At 39.7% G+C, this 22,050-nt stretch overlaps 1 protein-coding gene across 6 annotated transcripts in view; it reads left to right on the top strand.

Annotated features, from left to right (window-relative positions):
• The first annotated feature begins 5,414 nt into the window (after window positions 1-5,414).
• Window positions 5,415-22,050, top strand: part of MAP9 (microtubule associated protein 9) — an 84,740-nt gene continuing 68,104 nt past the window's right edge. For 4 of the 6 annotated variants that reach the window (XR_012066275.1, XM_031670048.2, XM_015239719.3 and 1 more), the window contains exons 1-5: window positions 8,370-8,494; window positions 9,299-9,446; window positions 10,182-10,266; window positions 11,360-11,680; window positions 17,709-17,938. Coding sequence is in view for 5 of the 6 variants with exons in the window: in XM_031670048.2 (XP_031525908.1) it covers window positions 9,372-9,446; window positions 10,182-10,266; window positions 11,360-11,680; window positions 17,709-17,938 (711 nt within the window). In the remaining variant the exon portion in view is untranslated. Of the gene's footprint in view, window positions 5,501-8,369; window positions 8,495-9,298; window positions 9,447-10,181; window positions 10,267-11,359; window positions 11,681-17,708; window positions 17,939-22,050 lie in introns of those variants that run through there. The other 2 variants (XM_031670046.2, XM_031670047.2) reach the window with 2 other exon arrangements.

The raw sequence follows: 22,050 nt of genomic DNA, 5'->3' as shown, positions 1-22,050 counted from the left end.
AGAAGGCAGTTAATTATACTTGGGATAAGCGCTACTAAAGATACAGGGTGCTAAGCAAAGCGGGAACAGCAGGAATTAGACAACCAATTCCAATGAACCAATTTGTTTTTATTTTTTAAAAATTTCCCCCCTTAGGCTTAAAGCTCTTCCGAATTTAAAAATTGGGTGTATTTTTTTGAATAGGTAGCACACTCACCTAGAACAGGGAAGTCTCCCCTCCACACCTACTCCCATGAAGTGTTTCCCACTAACCCCGAGGACCAAGAGCAACTTTGAACATAGGTCTCGCTGTAAAGGTGCTGGTTCCAAGGGTTTACACTTGTTACTTGGATGTGTGATACTGAATTGTCCCCCAGTGAGGCTGAACCTAGTTACAGCCCTCCCAGCCTCTTTCCTCACACCTTTGTCAAACTACCTTCTGACAAACTTAGACCCTTGTCTGTCTGACAGGTGAACAGTGACAGTTCAGTGTAACTATATTTGCATCTCTCTTAAAAAGGGAGGCTGAACATCTTTTCAGATGCCTTGTAAATGCCTTTCCGTGAAGTCTTTATGTCGTTTGACTGTTTTTCCCCTAGCGCATTCTGGATCTGTCTTGTTTTGAGTTTAGGAATAGAGATACTTAATTCTCGATGACTGGCTGACTTGACTGGAATTATGAGTCATCAGGATCAATGTCCAGAAAACGCTCCTGAGGTGCTCGCGGGGTGCGCCTGTCTGTGCGCGGTGGCTGTGGCCGCGCTGTGACGGGCGTTCTCGGTGGACGTGTGCGCAGCAGCCGGGGAGCGCGTTCTCGGCGTCGCTCTGTGCCAGCCCAGACTGCGAAACCAGTCTTAATTATCCAGGCCAGTGAGTTGAGAATGCCTTCAGATTTTCTTTCAGATTCAAAAACTCCAAAGAATCTGCATGCACGCATCTGTTCAGCCACTTTTTAATGAGTCCAGTGAGCCACTGCTATGAGGAACACAAAACAAGTATCTGTCTTAATCCCTGTCTTAAAGGACTTTATGGCCCATTTAGGCAAAGGAGACACTTAGGCGGAATACAAGATGGAAAATGAAACAGCTCTGGGTGACGCCTGGATCATGACTAAAAAGTAGAAGGAAATGATGATAATACGCTTCATTTACTAAATGACAGTTGCATGCCAAATACCAGGAGAGGCTGTGAACAGGCGATTTTGAAACCTGTGAGGCAGGTCCCCTCCCGTCTTTTGCTCGCCGCCATACACCCCATGCCGAGTGTGGTGCCCCAGGAACTCAGCAGTTGTAGGACCAATGGCTGATCTCCATTTTACTGATGAGTAAACTGAGATTCAGGCACACGAACTGACTTAGGAGAGGCCCCACTCACCTAGTACGTGGGGAGCTAGGATTTGAGGCCAGCTGAGGCTGTCTGCTGCCTCCTTTTCACCACACTGACCCCTGAGGAGTCCCAGGGAGAGTGACGGCTTCACACTTGCTGTGGGGTGGGAGGATGGGGAGAGTGGGGGATCTGGGGGGGTGGGCAGGCAGGCAGAGCCACAGGGCAGAAGAGCACAAGCTTTAGGGGGTGATCACCTTAGCTGGAGCCCGTACCTGAAGGCAGGAGTGGGAGATGTGACTGAAAAGGCATGCAGGGCTGTGATCAAGGAGGGTGGCCTTGTAACAGCTTTATTGAGATATAGTTCACCTTCCATTCCATACAATTTGCCACTGTAAACTATACCGTTCAGTAGTTTTTAGGCTATCACAGGTATGTACAACCAGCTCCACAGTCAGGTTTAGAACGTTTCCATCACCCCAAAAGAAACCCTGTTCCCTTCAGCCATTACTTCCCAGCCCCTCCCCAGCCCTCCTATTCCTAAGCAAAAACGAAAAACCTTTTTAATAAACATTTTGTGTTTAAATCATAAGACTTCAGGGAGCCCTTGCCCCATCTGTCTTAGGTCAAAGTCTGGAGAGAAGTGGGGCCTCTGATGAGGACTCCTGGGTGAGTGATCTGCAGAAGGAAGGTCCTGGAGAAGGGGAGTGGTGAGGGGGGCAGGAGAGAGCAGGGGAGAAGCAGCTTTGGTCTCAGGTGGAGGCAGCACCACCCTGACCCCCTGGGGCCAGCTGTGAGCCATCACCCCCAGTGCCAGGAGATGGCTGCACCAGCTCCTTTAAGATCTGGGCGGACATTCTCGGTGTCTCCTCCACTAGCACAGGACATGGTATGGCCACCACCCTGTGAGGCCAGAAACCCAGGGATCTTCCCTGACCCCTCCCCAGCAGCCAGTTCCATCTATTCTCCTAAAGCATAGATCCCGACCTAGTAGGTCGCGTCTCCCTAGCTCTGCTACTGCCACCGTAGTCCAGCCACTGCTGTTTCTGAAGGTCAGGGAGACAGGGCAGCAGTGTTCCCGGAAACAGGTAAGATCTGAAGTGGCCTCCATTTCTGCTTATGCTCCGCTACTGCCTTTCTCCACACACAGCTATCTCATAAACACACATGCTGGATTCCCCTGCCTGGAATGGCTTCCCATCACACCCAGAATAAAGTCCAAGTGCCTTACCGGGATTTCAGAGTGGACAGAACTTCACTGTGTGGGACTCTTCGGCATATCTGACGATATTTTGCATCGCTGGCCCCCATCCAGTAAATGTCAGTGTTCCCATAGTCACTATGACAATAAGCTCGCCCCAAGCATTACCAGGTTTCCCTGGAGGGAGTTAGCATTCCCTTGGTTGAGATGCTCTGGCCTCTGTCCATGTCTCTATGCTGACCAAGCAGTGATACATTCACATCATATATCAAACACTTTTCCAGACTCTGTTCTCTTCATTTCTCACTTCCCTTCATTCACATTGGCCCCTTTCTAGTCCTCAAATGTCCCAAGCCAATTCCTGCCGCAGGATATTTGCACATGCTGATCCTCTTTCCTGAAATGCTCTCCCTCTAGATCTTCACATGGCTGACTTGTTGTCATTTATGTTTCAGTTCAAATTTCATCTTCCCAAAGATACTCTTCTGGACCACTCTAAGCAAAGTGGATACCTCCCGAGTCACTCTCTATCATGTCACTCTGTCTTGTGTCCTTCCCAGCACACTTCACTATCTGAAATTATTCTGCTCTTTATTTTTTGGTCAATTGTCTGTCTTCTCCACTGAAATATCAGCTCCCAGAGGACAGAGACTTCTTTGCTGTATCCTCAGTGCCTAGAACAGCGCCTGGCACAGGGCTTGTATTGGCTCTGTGGATTGCTTTGGGTAGTGTGGCCATTTTGATAGTGCTGATTCTTCCAATCCAAGAGCACAAGAAATCATTCCATCTCTTTGTGTCATTTCGGCTTTCGGAGTATAGGTAACCTCCTTGGTTAAGTTCATTTCTAGGTATTTTGTTGTTTTTGATGTAATGGAAATGTTTATGCTGGTTATAAAATTCTGGTTTTTGAAGTGAAAAAAAGTGAATGAAGGGTCACAAGTGGCAAAATATCCTTCTTATGGGTGAGTTGTATTTCATTACACATATATATGCTGCATCTTCATTATCTATTCACTATTGGTGTGCACTTAGGATGCTTCCATATCTTGGCAATTATAAATAATGTTGCTGTTAATAGCAAGTTGTATGTATTTTTTTGAATTAATTCTCATTTTGTGGTTGGCTTTATTCCTTTAATAACTATATAAGTTTAAAAAGCTAAAGGTCTAAACATTCTTAGAAACAATGAACAGTACGTATATGTAAATTAAAAAATACATGTGCAGTTAAAAAAAAAAAAGAAGAAATGAGCTATCCAGCCATGAAAGACATGAAAGAAACTTAAAAGACATACTCCTAAATGAAAGAAGCCAGTCTGAAAAGGTTATAAGCTGTACGATTCCAACCAAATGACATTCTGGAAAATGCACAGCTACAGAAACAATAAAAAGATTGTGATTTCTAGAGGTTTGGGGAGAGGGAGGGAGGGAGGAATGAATAGATGGAGCACAAGCAATTTTTAGAGCAATGAAATTATTCTGTATGATACTATAGTGGTGGCTACGTGTCATTATGCATTTGTCAAAGCCCATAGAATGTACAACATCTAGAATGAACCCTAGTGTAAACTATGGACTTTGGTTGATAATAATGTGTCCATGTTGGTTCATCGATTGTACCAAATATGCCACAGTGATGAGGGATGTTGAGGGTAGGGGAGTATACATGTGGGTGGGGAGGGCTGTGTGCGAACTCTGTATTTTCTGCTCAATTCTGCTGTGAACCTGAAACTGCTCTAAAAAATAAAGTCTATTAATTAAAAAAATGGTAAAAAAAAAAAAAAGACCTGGTCCTTCTTCTCGAGTGATCACAGGAAGAAGAGGATTTCTTCTGTCACGGCCAGACCAGTGGATGTGAGGTTCTGTCATGGAACAGACAGACCCCAGGCCCCAGATGACAGAGTTCAGCTGAACCCTGGCTCCTCTACTGACGACCTTGGACAAGTCATGTTACCTCCCCAAGCTTTTGTTTTTTCTAATCTCTAAAGTGGGGATTAGATTCCTGACCTTCCAGGGTTAGTCTGAGGACATAATGAAGTTTTATGTTGTTTCGGACACTTTGTTTGCATGTCCATTCTCTCCCTGGATTTGTAAGCTACTGGAGTACATGGTCTGCTTCTTTTTAATCTTATCTCCAGCTCTCAGCATAGTGCCTTGGTGTGAAATAAATGTTGCAGAAAAGAATCAGAAGTGTATGCTGCCCTAAAATTAAAGGGGTCTGAGGGTTTAGATGACCAGTTCCTCATCAGTGGATTAAAGAGCTCTACCTAGAGGTTACATTAGCAAAACAGTGACCCACATTTCCACATCGTCATGGACCAACGGGTGGGAGTTCTGCCCACAAGGGGCCCTTGTACATGGCAGGGAGTCGCATGGCAGCAGCAAACAGCGTGGGTCTGGAGTCAGAGAGACCTGGATTTATGCCTGGTTTTGCCACTTACAAACTGGATGACCTTGGCCATGTTATTTCACCTTTCTGAGCACCAGCTTTCTCATCTGTAAAATGGGGCTAATAATTAATTCCTTTTTTTCACCTATACAATGTAGATATAAAAAGCCCCAATTTCACTGAGTTTTGTTTAAAAAAATGATATAAGTACAAAGAATTATACTAGGCACAGTATATAGGTAATAGATGTGGTATCCACCCAGATCAGTTATCTTTGTCTAGAACAATATCTGTAGGCAGCATTTAACTAAGGATATTATCCTAATAACAAAGGTAATTTTTTTTCAGAATGACACGTTCTGAGTTGGAATCATGAGGAATCACGTTTCTCTTGCCGTATAATAGTTCATGTCTCCCTACATAACAATCCAAAAGAATACGTACTGGTATATTTGACCAGCAACGGCTACTTTTCCCTCACTCATAAGAAGCTGATAAACACATTCACCACTGAAGTTGATCACGATTGTCTTTCCTCAAGATTCGGAGATTTCCCTTCTTTAAGCCTCTTGCTGCTCTCATCTTGTAAGTCAGCGCTGGTATTGACTGGTAAGTGCGCTTGTATCTAGGCTCTTGCCCTCTGCCGACGTGGGCATTCAGTGTTTAAGTATAATCTTTAGCAATTGACACCCTTGGGGATTTGCTTTTGTAGTATACTTCTCAAAATGTTAGACAAGTGCTTTATTTTTCCAACCAGCGCTGGCTGTGATCCTGTGTCTCTAACTTGTGCTGCCAGTCACAGGAGATAAACAATTTGCCTGATGAGATGAAGGCAGGGAACTTTTAAAGAAGAGTCACTTCTTAGTGGCTTCTTGATCTAGAAATGGACCTTCTCGCTCCCCTCCTTGCCCAGTAGTTAGCACAGTCTGAGCACCATCACAATCTCTGTTCAGTTTCTTACACCCACAATGGAGTAGCCTTCATATTGACAGTTTCCTCTGCTTGAAATGTACTACTGACCCTTCTTTATCTCCTAAACTCGTTAATCAACTCAAACTCACTTTCTCTGTGAAAACTTTCTAGAACCTCCAGGAAGGATTTTTCTGCCTTGAGAGCTTCTCACTTGGCATTGCTATAGAGAAATGATCACAGTGTGCAGTCATCATGTGTTCACCCAGTCTTCTAGCTCTCTCTAGTCAACAGGATCCCTAGGCAGGGACCTAGTCTACTTCACCTTAGAACTCACCAAATCTGACCCAGAATGTAATTGACATGGGTATGCTTTCTTATCCAATGAATGAATGAGTGAAGCCAAGGTTCAGAAATGAAGAGTATTAAACTTAAATTTGCTAGGTAAATAACTTCTGTGATCAAATATATATTATAAAAATGAAATGTAGAGAAAATGTTACATACACTACTGAAATTGTGTGTTGTGGTTATTTCATTTTCTGAGGATCTGTGAGCTATTTTAGGAATGTTTCAAAAATTATTTTTTGGTTTAAAAATATTTGTTTATTCTTGAGTTCCTTCATTCAATAATTGTTTATTGCAAACTATACATTAGATAACATCATACTATTAATTCAGATTTTATATGCTATTATCAACATATTAACCTGAAAATATTAATAAAATGCATCATATTCTGCTGCTTAAGATAATAGTGGAAAAGCATTGTGCTTTAGGGCTTGTGGAGAAAAGAACTGGTTCAGGTTAACTGTCTTTGTTTACTGTGGCTGTGTCTGGCATAGCTTTGATATACTTTAAAATTATTTTGAATAATGTTGAAAATATAAATCTAGTGGGTTCTGTAAAAAAGTAGAATCTTTCATTACAGGCTCTTTTTATTAATTTTTTTGAATTTTATTTTCTTAAATCATATCCAGGTGAAAACTATATTAGCCAAATGGATGAAAAAAATTAACAGAGTAGAGGTTTTTGAATGAGTAAAAAATATTTAACATGAGAAAATTAGTACTGCACATATAAGGAAAATGTGGACATTGTCCTCTCACTGTGGACACTGCTACTATGATGGAATCATATTTCTTGATTAATAACTTATATGGATCTGAAATTTAATGCTAAGTAGTGAATGAAAAATCTTTTTCTCATGCAGAGACACTTAAACATGAAACAAATGTTGACCAAACTGAGTTCAAACAAAAACAAGTTGAGCACAAACTGAACGCAGCATTTAAAAAGTTGCATTGCCCATACTGTTAAAAGCATAGTTTTTTAAACTGTATTTCTTATTTCTTTTTATGTACATTTAGTTTTTCAATACGTTGATTTATTAAACATATATCTCAGTGTGATTTGTTTATAAATAACTGTTGAGTAAGTTAAAATGAATTTCAGAGATAAGGAAAAAATACTGGTAACAAGTTTAATTACTAATCAATAAAAAATAAATTCATTCAGACAATTTAACTAGGATTAAGCTTCTTTTAAATTAAGATAACAGAAGTCCTTGTTATTTTTTGGAGGGGAAGTAATTAGGTTTATTTATTCATTTTTTTTTAATGGGGGAACTGGGGATTGAACCCAGGACCTCGTGCATGCGGTCTCCACTGAGCTATATCCCCACTCCCTCATTATTTTAGCGTCTTTAAGGAAGTGTTTTTGTCTTTTGTTTAAGGATTGCCTATGCTAATTAAGTGGTGCTGATTTTGGTTACTTTATCAACACACAGTGCTCTGCCCATTAGATCATTTTGTTGACTGTTTGGATTTTAGCCAGATTTGCCACTGAGTATACAAAGGGGGAAACTTTACAGTTAAGAAACACTCGGTATGGGTTTTCGCTGTGTCGACAGAAATGATTTCTGTCCAGGTCCTTTGCGGCTGAGTTGCAAAAAGAACTTCACTAACATTGACTGAATGCAATCCTAGGCACTCTTCCAAGCAATCATCCGCATGATTTCATTCACTACTCATAGCAAAGCTATTAAGGGGACTTTTTTTTTTTTTGACAGAAGAAACTGGGGTACACAGACATTAACTTGCACGACATCACACGAATAGAGGGAGGGGCGCCAAGGATTCAAATGCGCAGTTTGTGCAAACGTCACTATTGTACTATTCTGTCCCATCTGTCAGTGCACTCTTCCATCAGTACACTACTCCGATTCATAGAACTTCATGCCCTGTGATAAAATGATGGATGTGCTTTGGTTTTTATAGCAGTGCGCATGAAGCCCCTCAAGCTACTGGCAGGGGCCAGCTCTCAGTTCCCCGGTGGGAGCTGGGCGGGTCCTGTTTCCTAGGCAACGACTGAAACACAGGCCGCAAATAAAGCACCCCTCTCCCTAGACCCAGAAGGCTGATGTCATTTCCGTCGTCTGGGTCGTTGCCCCAGTGACGCGTCGGGCTGTAGGGAGGTGTTAGGTAACCAGGGACCAGGTGGCGGAGAAGTCACTTCCTCCCGGAGACGCTGTTTCCTAGCAACCGCCTCCCACCTCCATTCTTAGTCCCGCCTCCTCGCTCCCTGCAGAGCCGGGTCTCCGAGAGCAGCCAAGCGCAGGCGCAGGCGAAGGGCTCCTACCCGAGGCCCGCCGCTGGGTTCCAGGCCGTGGGGGGCTGTCCGCGGGAGTGCAGGGTGAGCGCAGCTGGGGACCTGGGCGTCGCAGAGGATCGGAGCGTCGGCGGCCCTCGGCTGTGCACCCGCCTGGCTGATGCGGGGCGCTCGGCCCGCCGCGCGGGGCGGAGCGGCCGGGGACCCGGCGCCACCTGGTCGTGCCGAGCGGTCCCAGCGCGCGGCGGGCGGCGGGGCCGGGCTCTGGGCTCCGTCTCCAGCTCTGGAAACGTTCACGGGACCTTTTGTATAGTGATTTTAGTGCAGTCCATCGCGGAAGCTTCGTTTTGTTTTATCTGGTACTATCAACACTTTTATGAGAGGGGAGAGTGACAAGAAAGATATCGCTATTGATATTTTTTTTCCCCAGCGTTGTGCGCAAGCTTTTTTTTTTTTCCTCTTAGTGATGATTGGTCTTAGCTATATACTTTATGCTGACAGTTGTCCTCTTGGTAGGCTTTTAAATAAGTATGGCTGTTTTGTTGTCAATATTACACTTTTTGAATGGCACAGAGAAAAACTTTCTGTCTTAATTGGCGACAACCTATTGCAGTCATTTATTTGCTCACCCTTCACTGTAAAACTATTTTAGGACAAGTTCAATTTGAATTTTACTTTTTTTTGAAAATAAATTTATTAGTTAGGATTTGCTATTTATTTACAAGAACTCTTATTTACATTTTTAAGTGAAGATAAAGTTCGCTGTTCATATGATGCTTTCCTTGTTTTTGTTTGTTTTTTTTTTTTGGAGGGGGGATGGAGCTCTAAGTGTACTAATAGAAATTCTCAAGCATGCAAAAAAAGTCTGATTTTTTTTATATATTTCAGCCACCATCAGAGGATGAAATATTCCTGTCATTTGTTAGCCATTTGATAAAGGCAGAGAATTAAAACACACACTATGTCCGATGAAGTTTTTAGTACAACTTTGGCATATACAAAGAGTCCAAAAGTCACCAAAAGAACTACTTTCCAGGTAAAGTATTTTTTATTTTGAATGATTTTACAAGGAAAACACTGTATTAGGAATATTGGACTTGAAAGTGGTTCCAGAACTGCCCTGTGTAAAGCTGGAGTAAATCTTATGTTTCATTTGAGATTCTGCAGGTGATTGATTGTATTTGGGCTCCAATATTACTGACTCTTCTGTGTGGCTTTAAGACTACCAAACTAGACTCAATACTAGGCTCTTACAAAGTTACAAGTTAAATTAGCTTCTAAAAGTGGAATAACAACTTCAGATTGCTATTTTCATATAAATTTTTTAATGTTTTTTTTTTCCTGGTGTAACATAATCTTTAAGCTTTTTCTGTCCAGTCAATACAATGTTGAACTCAGCCTCTAAATTTGCAGTATTGATTACATCTGTTAACAGCAATATCTTGAAACAAAAGATCATAAAGGATGCCAGTTTCTTCCAAAATGCCAGTTTATAATGAACCCCGTCTAAATTGAGTTTCTCAATGAATTTACTAGATACTGTCTGTCTCCTTTAACTGTAAGCTCCATGAGGGGAGGGATCATGTCTGTGATGCTCTGCATTGAGTCTGAGAGGTTGGGTGCATGGAACAAGATAGGCTTTCAGGGAATATTTGTTAGATGAATGAAACCTAGGCTTTAAAGCATATATTAATCGAGCTTATTTGTTTCAAGAATTAAATGTGAGACCTTCACATCTGATTGGAAATTGATTTTAATTATCTCATTTCAGGATGAGCTAATAAAAGCAATTACAGCTCGCTCAGCTAGACAAAGGAGTTCTGAATACTCAGATGACTTTGACAGTGATGAGATTGGTATGTGGAAATGTGGGAAAGTAAACCATGTTTCTTGTCTTTTCTTCCATGGTTTCGTTTAGCCCAACCCTCCAAGAAAATCACTAGGTTAAAATAATGCCTGTGAATTCACTGGTTTTAGATCTCCAACTTTTTAATGAGTTTAAAAGCCACTCTTAATTTTCAAGAATTTGCATGATTGTCCTTGGTTGTTTCTGAATATGTATATGGAAATGAAAATTAACTGACAGCAGACTTACTGTCAGTGATAAACCACACTGGAGATGACAAGTTCATCTTTAAGGTCAACCCTATGAGACTCTACAGAGAGTTCATAACTAGAGAGCACAGAACTAAACTTTGTGCACATCAGAATCTCTTATAATGCTTTTTATAAATCAAATTTTCAAGGTTGTGAAAGGGGATCAGTTTTAAAAACACAATCTGTCAGTACTGTAATGATTAATTTCATTTCTTTTGATTATGTAAAAATACTAACATGTTACATTTCAGGATAAACATGCGAAATTCTAAACTTGAAATTCAGTGTTTTATACTTTAATATTCAGTAAGAAACTCAGTGGTCTCTGTAAAAGTAATCAGAACAATAGTTAATTCATTGCCATATAGCTAGGTTAACATTCTTTATTATTCTTCTCATAGTAAAATCTAATTCTCTGGTGTAGATGGAATGGCAATTCCAAAATTTTTATGGAAGAATATATAGTTAGCAAATTCTTCCATTTACAAATATTCTTGATTTTGTATGATGAAGTTTTTGTAAATAAAAGCTTTACAGTCCAAAATCTGATTTAAATGTCCATGACTGTTACTTTGAAGAACTTTTGGATGACTTTTCTCGGAGCTAATACAGTCCTTGGCTTGACATACCATTCACAGTTGATAAGTATGTTTTGAATAAATGAATGAAATTGAAATTTTTATTTTATAAATGTCAATAAAACGACCTAAGTTAGCTGTTTTTTTAGAGCTACAAATCTTTTCACAGTTGTAAGTTCATTTCTAGTCTTTAAGATAATCTTTTTGATTAATGTAACCTTCAAAATGTTAAAATATTCTGTTGAAAACATTTTTTTTCTCTTCTGTCTTTTAGTTTCCTTAGGTGATTTTTCTGACACTTCAGTAGATGAAAATTCAGTTAAGGAAAAAATGAATGATTTTCATATATCTGATGATGAAGAAAAGAATTCTCCAAAACTGTCTTTTTTGAAAACCAAGAACTCAAACAATGAAGTGAAGAAAAATGAGCTGGTAGTCACCGTCAAAAATGATGAGGAGCTGGTACCCGATGGTAGTGAAGACTTGGTAGGGAATCGCTTATCTGAATCTCAAAGTAAGCCACAGAAACCTGAAAGAGAGAACATTAAAATGGAAACTAAACCCAGAATTCTTCCAGTCAAAAGCGCATCTCCAGGTAGTTGATTAGGTTACTATCATTGCATTTCTTCAGAATTTATTTTAAGATGTTCAATCACAAAATACTTTTATATGGTGGCTAGTAAATATTTAGGGGAAAAAAATCAGACTTTTACATTTTACAGATATAAATCAAAATTAATAGACCCTTAGAGAAATGCCCTAATTCTGATGTCCAGTTGTACGTTCAGTGTTGTGTCTCTGCTGGTGCCTGATAGGAGGGAGGCCACTCCAGATATTAGGGTTATAGCAGCATTGAGGCTAGTGCTTAAAACCATCATTTCCACACAACCATTGGCCATTTGTTTGTATATTGACGGGGTGTTTTGTTGCTACTGTCATTGTTTAAGCCTCCAGACTTTCCTTAAGAAAAGAGAATCTCCATTTGGTTTCTCCGTTCCCCGGGAAAACCCGCTAAAACGCAGTTTTCTGAGGGGAAATTTCCTGGTGTGATATTACAGTAGTTTCTCCACAGTTCTACTGGGCTCTGGGCACAGAGCAGCACAGATGGAGCTGAGCAGGTACCAAGCGCTGTCACGTCCCCTGGGCTGCCAACGCAGAAAGGAGGGCGTGGAAGGTTAAGGGTTTGGGGGTCTTCCAGTCTTTTTTTTGTTTTATAGAAAAAAATGGTTGTTGATGCTAACCTTAATAAAAATCTCTTTCCTTTATATCATTATTAAATATGGTACTGGTAAGTATTTCGTATTTTACATATTAGCTACCACTGGTAACCTCAGGCAGAGCTTTTTTTATCCATGTGTTAGGGACCCATTATGTTTTCCACCCTCACCATCCCATCTACTTTCAAATGGGGAGAAGATATGAACAAGCAGAGATACTAGGGAAAAAGCCACTGAATGTCAATTAAAGATGGGGTTAGCCTTACTGTCCTCATGAGGAGGGGGAGAAAACCTGTTCTTCCTTCCTACAGAATTGTTGTAAGAATCCACTGAAGTTTGTCTCAAACTATGAAATTCTGTAAAAACATAAGGACAAGGCCGAATGAAACAGAATTAACTTGCTAAAATGCACCTTCCCAGTGTACCAAGTAAAATCAAAAATGGAGAGAAGGGAAATGTGATCATACTGTGACTTATTTCCCTATGTCACTATTTCCACGGTTTGTTCATTGGTATTAAGGGGAAAAGAGAATTATAGAAATTTTAAACTGATTTTTTTATGAGAGAACATCTTGGAGCCATTAATAAAGAAATATGCACAGTGACTCTTCAAGAAAGATAGAGTAGGCAATATTCCTTGGTTCTAACTGAGTTTAGAAAGCTGTTTTTGTCCTATTTGTCCTGATTCTGAAAAGCTTTTCATTAGGTTAATAAGAAAATGTGAGCACATCATAGAAGCTAAAAATTATTCTGATATAGATAGAGGTATGAAATTAGACCTTTATGGTAGATAATCAGCAATAATCTGCCTATTTAATACTTAAAAAAAAAAAAACTATGACAAATTAAAACAAATAGGGAAATACTGTATTTGACCACAAGATGGCACCAGGATTCTAACTGCAATACTGTATTTTTAAACAATTACTAACCATTTGCAATTCAGTATATGTATTATAAAAATAATTGATAAAATAGGAAATCATTTACATTTTATTATAAAACAAAACATTTTGATAATATATAGACTTATTTTTTTCTTTCTGAAAACTTGACAGTGCTTCTGGAAGTGGAATTTTGGTATAAAATGCACTAAAATTATTATTCCATAGGTTAATTCAGATTGGAAAAAAAAAGTTGAGGCTACTTGTTAGTGCCTGGCATGTAGAATTCATTAAGTATTTGAATGTATAAATGTGTAAATGAATGAGTCATTCATGAAAGAAGGAATGTGGTTCATGAGCTTAGCTTTATCTTTCTCTGAATTTTTAGACTTTTAATTACAGAGTTTAGAACTTAATGTTCTAATGTGGTGAGATATTGCTAAATGTCATTTAATGCTTCATAGAAACATTAGAACCTGAAAGTTTCCTTTGTTCTTGCTTGTCTTCTGTAAAAAGTACAATTATCAGATTCTTTCACTTTATTAAGTAATGGTCACATTGGTAGTGAATGTGAATTTACTAGAAAGTAATTTTTACAGGGTTTTTTTTTTTTTAATTTTAACAGCAAAATGACTAAAATCATGAACTTTGGAGTCAGGGTGCTCCTATTTTTTTTTATTGTTTTATTGAGTTATAGTCAGTTTACAATGTTATGTCAATTTCTGGTGTACAGCACAGTTTTTCAGTGATACATGAATATACATATATTCGTTTTCATATTCTTTTTCACTATGAGCTACAAGATCTTGACTATATTTCCCTGTGTTATACAGTATAAACTTGTTTATCTATTTTATATATACCTGGCAGTATCTATAAATCTTGAACTCCCAGTTATGCAAAAATGGGAAGTTAATTGATAAGTTATTGACTCCCTAGAATATCCAGTGTGTCTTTTCTGTTGTGCCCAGTGAACTGCTGCTGCAGGGAGGGATGTTTGTTTCTGGCAGGGTGCTCCTGCTTTAATCCCACAACACAGAGTTTATGTCCATGGGCACATGCCCTCTTTGTTCCTCGTTTTATGTATCTGTAAAATGGGGACAGTAGTTGAACCACCACTAGAGGTTTAAGGCAATGAAATGAGTTCATATTTGAAGTGCTGAGAGCAATCTTGGCATAAATTAAGCACTCTGTAATGCTTTTACTACTCATTTTATTATTCAGCATTTGTTCATAAGCAGATCATTTTATTTATCCACACAATTTATTGTGGGTAAAATATATTTCTCTGTTACAAGCGCTGTGATGGTAACTGAGACTATGACATTACAAGACCTAGTACCAGTCCTCCAATACTGTCTTAGTCCGCTTGCACTGCTGTGGCCAGATTCCACAGCATGGGTGGCTTCTAACCAACAGACACCTGTTTCTCGCAGCTCCGGAGGCTGGGAGTCTGAGATCACAGCGCTCACATGGGCTGCTAGGGCCCTCTTCTGGGTCGCAGACTTCTCATTGTAATTTTACACGATGGAAGGGGAGAGGGAGCATCTTTTTCAGGGCATTAATCATATTCATGAAGGTTCCACCCTCATGACCTAATCACTTCCCAAAGGCCCAGCTTCCTGATACCTTTGGGTTAACAGAAGAATTGGCTGGGGACACAAACATTCAGGCCATAGCAAAGACTCTACAGTTTGGTGGGGAGGTGTCTTAAAGGTACAGTAAGAACACAGGAAAGTGGGCACAGAAATTTACCTGAGGGCATCAGGGAAGGCTTCCTAGAGGAAGCGGTGTTAATAGCAAAAACTGACAAATAATAGCACCTGTAGTCAGGACTCTTGGTTGTAAATGACCCAGAAACCAGTTGAAAGAGGAATTTATCACCATATTGAGCAGGGATGTCAGAAGGCCTTGCTTTAGGTGTGACTAAGTGTAGAGAATCAGTACTTCTGTGTCTTCAGGATTCTCTCTTCTGTCCTCCCTTCCCGACTCCCTGACCCTCTCATTCTCTCCTCCCCTTCTGTCACTGCCCCGGTTACTCCATCCTTTAGTCCTATTTTTCTGTCATTTGGTCTCTGTCTCGGCCAGACCTTCACTTGGCAGTGGAGATGCCCCTAGCAGTCTGCAGATCACATCCTGCCGCTCCATGGCCTTAAAGGCATATCCACCAACTCCAGGTAGAATCCTGACCTTGTGACTGCCTGCTATGAGCAGGGGAAGGGAAGGTTCTGTGACGAGTCGGGCAGGAAGGAAGGGGGTGCACGGTGGACCCACCCTTCTTGCTGAGGTATGCAGGATGTAGTTGTTAGTCCACCAGAATCACACGGAGGGAAAGGAGAGGAGGAAAACTGAAGTGATGGACAAACCAAAACAGGAAATGTCTGCAGTCATTGATGTTTCATTGAGCACTTCCCGTGTGCGGTGCACTGTGCGATGTACTTTGTAAATACTGTCTCACTCAAGTCTCACGAGCACCTTAGCACCTCCTAACTGATGCTACCAATGGGAAAACGGGGGTGTGTGGTATCATCTGACTTGTGTAAGTTTGCAGTGCTAATGTGTGTCAGAGCAAGGTTCAAATGGGAAACATCTGAAATAGACAAACCCACACAGAGAGTGGGTGGAACAGTGGTTGTGAGGGGCTGGGGGCAGGGGGAAGTGGGAGCCGATATTCACCAGACAAAGTTTCAGTTACACAAGTTGAGTATGTTCTAGAGCTCTGCTGTATGGCATTGTGCCTTTAGTTAACAATACCGTGTTGTGCATTTAAAAACTTGTGACGAGGGAACCTCTCCTGAAATGATAATGAAAAAAATGACTCACCACCTCTTTTCAGACATACAATACTCTGCTGAAACAGGTTCCAAAGGCATACAAGTGTTCATCAGGAGGAGAAGCAGGAGGCGGACATCCTAGGCAGAGGGAGAGCTTGGGTAAAGGCATAGTGGCAGAAGGAATGTGGTACAGCTACAGGACAGTGAGCCTAGCATTTCAGGGTAGGTTCCTGAGTGGGTCTGCCAGAGACAAGGCAGCGCAGGTAGACATGGACAAGACCGTAAAACCTTACATTTATATTGTTCAGCAGCAATGAAGTTTTTATTCTGCAGGCCTGGGTGATGGGGAGCCAGTGAAGAATTTTCTGGAGAGGCGTGATGTGATTTGATGTGTATTTTGTGAATCTCACTGAGGTAGTCGCCTAGGTAAGAGTGGACAAGGAGCTGGCAGTGGGGATAAGAAAGTGATAAATGAGAGAGAAATTTAGCACATAGAATCAATAGGGTATCATGGTGCCTTGGATGTAGATGGAGGAATCTAAGTTGACTCTTGGATTTTGGATTGAACAGTTCGGCCAGAGTTTAGGACATAGCTCAAATTGGCAACAACACACATATAGTGGTTCCAGTTAGGTATGGTTGTAGAATCTTGTAGCAGGATTTATAAGCCCACTTAGAGATAGGAAGGAGGAAGATGTTAATTGGTTCAGTTTTGAAGCTTAGTGAGAAGAATACACTGGTGGAACAATGGAGGACTGGTTATGTGCAACAGGTACAATTCAGGGAAGAGTTCATGTGAAAAAAAACTTTCTTATGTTTTGAGGGTTGGAAGTGTACCAGCATTAGATTGTTGTTTTACACTCAGAAGTACTGGAAATTGTGATGGAGAAACTTTAATAACTGCTGCCGAAGTTTTATGGACTCAGAGAACAGCAACTCATAAGTCATCTCCTTCTCCATTTCTTCTTCCGGTGACAGTTGGCTGTTCTGCTTCCTGTACCGGCATCATCTTCATACTTGTAACAGCACTTACCTCTGTCCTATAGTTTTATTTGTTTAGAATTGGCTCCCTTCCCATCCTCTAAAGTCCTTGGACATGGCCACTGCCAGCACCTTGATTATGAGGTGCAGGACTGTGAGTGATCTGGGGGGTGGGCCTGGCAGCAGACACTCAGTTAAAGGTCTGATGGATGAACTGCCTCGTCTTATAAAGGCTGAAACTGAGGCATGGTTTTGTTTTGTTTGTTTAAAAAAAAATTTAATACTGTGAGAGTTGATGACATTGAAGGGTTAATTCTTCATAAAACTGAAGAATACTAGTTAGTTCTGAGATGGCAGCTTTTTCTTTAAACTTTTTAATTTTTATTTTTTCTCTCATTATTTATTTGTTTATTTAATGTGTTTTAAAATTTATTTTGAGGGGTAATTAGGTTGGTTTGTTTGTTTATTTATTATTTTAATGGAGGTACCGGGGATTGAACCCAGGACCTCATGCATGCTAGGCACACACTCTACCACTGAGCTATGCCGTCCCCCGTATTTTTTTTTTTTTTCGAGTTTTGATTGTGAACTTATTCGTACTTCCTGGAGCTCGGTGTAGAGAAGAGTGTGGGCTTCCTCTGGACTCTCCAGGACATGGGGCCAAGGTGCTGGGGCACAGGAGGGAAGTGTGGGGGCACTTGGGGTGTAGTACGAGCTGTGGTCATTTTTTTTATACACTCACCTGAAAACATTGTATTTTTCTGCAGAAACCAACAGCAGCCTTGAAGCAGACAAGCACTTTAAGCCTTCACCTCGGCCAAGGAGCATGTTGAAAAAGCACAGCCACAGGGAGGAGAAAGATGGGCTGGGAGAAGATAGAGAAACCGCCCTCCGTGAAGAATTAGACGCACATTCTGTACCTGCGTCCCTCCCAGAGCTGAATGGCGGACAGCGAGAAGCTGAGAAACATGCTGTCTCTGAAAACCTTGATCCTGAGGTTAGCACTACCACTTAATTGTATTTTGAATTCAGTTTTTTGCATCTGATTTTGAGAGAGAGACTGTTTATGTACATGCATGTGTGTGTGTGTATTTCACATGTTTTCTTCAGCAATTGATAAGGAAATAATTTTAAGTTTTTTCAGATATATTCTGTTGGGTCTAAAACTCAATTGTAAGACATAGCAAAGATATAGCATTATTTTATGTACTGCTAAGAAAGAAGAAAACTGCCGATTAAGCCAAAACACACAGGAATTATATATAAGACGCATGCAATTTCAGAGAAAGAGAAACATGAAAAAAAGTTGCCCTTTTGAATCTATGAAGCACTTTAATTGCAAAACTTTTAAAAAATATTTTTATTATTTATTTATTTATTTTCATTGAGTTATAGTCAATTTACAATGTTGTGTCAGCTTCTGGTATACTGCACAATGCTTCAGTCATACATGAACATACATATATTCATTTTCATATTCCTTCTCACCGTGAGCTACTACAAGATAGTGAATATATTTCCCTGTGCTATACAGTATAAACTTATTTATCTATTTTATATTTTATAGATAAACAAGCTTATTTTATAGATAAATAAGTTTTCCTTTGCGTATCTTTGAATTGTATAATTTATGGCTAAGGATAACATGGCCATGTCATTTTATTCGTTTGGTTTTATTCCCTCCACAAATGTATACTGAACGTTCGTGGCACTGTGCGATATTTTGGGGGATATGCCAGGATGGGAGGAGATGTGATCCTCCAGGATTTCATCAGGGAGTCAACTGTGTGTTGTTATTAGGGAAGAACACTGGGCCCCCTGTGTTTCTACTTCACTAAGGTTAGGGAACTTCCACACCACGGTTCAGAAGGGAAAAGTATGGGAAGAACATTCCTCCTCCATAATCTGCTGGAGCAGATCAGAGAAAAGGAGCTAGATGCCTGGCCAAGTGAGCTTCCTTCTTCCCCTGACTCCTCTCTGGTACTGGTGTGAGGACGGGTGTGCCCCCTGGGAGGGAGAACAAAGGGAGCCAGAGGAATTCCTTTGTATCATGAATGAATGGATGAATCTCTCTAATTCAGACCAGAAGGGTGAGCACAGTGGGCCACTGATTCCAGTCTTGTTCTGTAGATTAGCTCTACCAGTAAAGCTGGCAATTTGATATAAATCTATCTGACTTCAGTGTACTGTGTTCTGATTTGTTCCAAAAATCAGGAGAAGAGAGGGTGTTAATCAAAACCAAACAATTATTTTACATTTGGTAGAATCGTCTGGCCAAGTGACTATGGTTAGTTCCTTGTAGCTGCTGTAACAAATTACCGTAAACTAGATGGCTTAAAACAGCAGAAATTTATTCTCTCAGTTCTGGAGGTCAGGGGTCCAAAATCGAGGTGTGGACAGGGCCATGTTCCCTCTGAAGTCTCCAGGGAAGAATCCTTCCTTGCTTCTCCCAGCTTTTGGTTTTTGTCAGAACTCTTTGGTGTTCCTGGGCTTGTGGCTGCTTCTCTCCATTCCCTGCCCCTGTGGTCACATGGCCCTCTTCCCTGAGTCTCTGGTCTCCCCTCACTTTTCTCTAAGAAAGACACCAGTCATTTGATTTAGGGTCCACCCTAACCCGGTGTGTTCTCATCTTAACTAATTCCATCTGCAAACACCTTATTTTCAAATCAGATCACATTCTGAGATTCTGGATAGGCATGAAGTTTGAGAGAACACTATGCAAACTGGTCGTGACACCTAACTTCTCTTTTCAGTGCATTTCTGTGTCCCTTAATTAAAGGGGAAAAAAAAGTATTCCTAAAGTTTTTAAAGTAACATCCTACTATGACAAAATTAATTGAAAAAATCTACCCATAGTCCCTCCACATAGTAACAACTGTGTTCTTTATTTTTATTCCCTTTTGGGCTGTTTTTCTTTACTTGTTTTATCATATTTGTCATCTTAACATTCATAATGTTTTGTATCATACTTTTGTTTTTAATCCATAAAACGTTTCTGTGTTGCTGGGTGACCTTGAGACTACCTTCACCTTTATGACCACAACATAGCTCATAATGTAGAGCTATCATCTCATTGTTGGCTATATTAGATGCTTCTATTTTTAATAATCTAAATTTTCCATATTCCTCATTATAAAAATTTTCCTGACCAGGCTCTGAGTCTTCTTCAAGGCAACCTTCTCAGGGATTTCCCAAGTATTTTTTTTGTCCAACCCTTCTCTCAGAACCTTTGGCTCTGAAAGGGGCTGTTTCCATCCAGTTCAACTGTGCTCAAACCTCTTTAAATTTGTATGAACTCTCATTTGAAACTGCACCTCCCTCCCTACTGCCTTAGCTTCCTGCAGCTGTCATAGCTAGATATTGAAAGAGTGACATTTTCTTTCTTGCTGTTTGCACTTCCCAGCTTTCCTTTGTGTGTATGTGTGTGTATGATGATACATATTCATGCTTTATGTTAATTTTGTGGGATAAAATCTGGTTGATCGTAATAGACTATTTTAGTGTGGGATTTGATTTCTTAATATTTTGCTAGAACTACATCTATATTTATGGAGGCTATTTTTCTATAATTTTTTCTTTATAATGTTATTATCAGGCGTGGGTATCCGATGAATTAGAGAATGTCTCTTCTTCCTTTTTTTCTAAACGTTTGTTGGTATGACCAAAAGTTTGGTATCATTTTTTTTTCCTTAATTGAGAGAATTCACCAGTGAAATGATCTGGGCCTAGAATTTTCTTTCTTGGAGAGGTCTTTGACACTAAATTTGATTTTGTGTGTGTGTGTGTGGATATTTTGGTATTCAGGTTTTCTACTTCATCAGTGTGGTAATTTATATCTATTTAGAAATTTGTCCGTTTTATCTGAGATGTTGAATTTATAAACATAATGTTTGTGATATTTCCTTATCCTTTTGAAGACAGTATAGTTATCATGACATTCCATCTTTCACTTCTAATATATAGTTCATGTTTTCTGTCTTTCTTGTTAAATTTTGATAGGCATTGCTCAGTTTTGTTTTCTAAGTACCAGCTTTGGCTTTGTTAGTTTTTTCTACTGTATGTTTCCAGTTTCATTGATTTTCACTCTTTATTCTTTCTTTCTTTTCTTTTCTTTGGGTTTGATTTGGTTACCTTTCAGTGTCCATTCATATTAAGCCTTTCATTCTTTCTATCAAAACCATTGAAAGCTATAAATTTTACCCTGTGCACTGACTAACAGCACCCAATTTTTTTTATGCCATTTATTTTCACCATCATCCCTTTAAATATATTTTCTAATTTTCCTTGTGATCTCTTTTTTGACTAGTTGATTATTTTGTGGCAAATGATTTTATTTCCAAACATTTGTATCTTCTCGTGATCTATTCTGCATTAATTATGATTTAATTTTATTGTAAACAGAGAATATAATCTTACATGAATTCACATTTTTTAAAGTTTTTGAGATTTTTTTTTTTAATGGCCCAGACTAAGTGTGCCTTGTGAAAGTTCATTTGCATTTACAAAGACTGTGTTCCACAAGTGTTATATGTAATATTCTGTAATTTTGGTTTGGTCGGGATGGTTGGTAGTGTCATTCAGATCTTCTCCACTCTTACTGAATTTCTGTGTAGTTGATTTACCAAGTACCACCTAGAAATGTTGAAATCTCCAGTAATATTTATGAATTTCTCTGCACTGCCTTTTAGATCAGGCAGCATTTCATGAGTCTGTCAGACACATTCACATGTGTTATTATTATGTCTTGGCCCTATTTAGCATTATGAAATGTTTCTATCTCTGGTCGTGCTTCCTGTCTTCCAGTTTGTTTTGTTTGATATTTCAGTACTTCACTATTTGCATGGTATAATTTTTTCTATCACTTTTCTTTCAAACTATTTATGTCTTTTTCTTTAAAGGACTCTTATAAGAACAGTTTGGTATTACTTTTTTATCAAGTCTGACAATCTGCTTGTTAATTGTGGTCCATTTATGAATCCATTTTTCCATTTATGAGTGTTTAGTCCATATAGTTTTAATGGAAGTACACTTAGGGCCAACTTATTACTGTTTGTTTTCTATTTATTTTATCTTTTTTAAAATTGATGTTGCTGTTGTTCCTCTCTTAAG

The sequence above is a fragment of the Vicugna pacos genome, chromosome 32 (genome assembly GCF_048564905.1).
Source record: "Vicugna pacos chromosome 32, VicPac4, whole genome shotgun sequence".
In the NCBI taxonomy this organism is placed as follows: domain Eukaryota; kingdom Metazoa; phylum Chordata; class Mammalia; order Artiodactyla; family Camelidae; genus Vicugna; species Vicugna pacos.
This window is presented reverse-complemented; position numbering and strand designations above follow the sequence as displayed.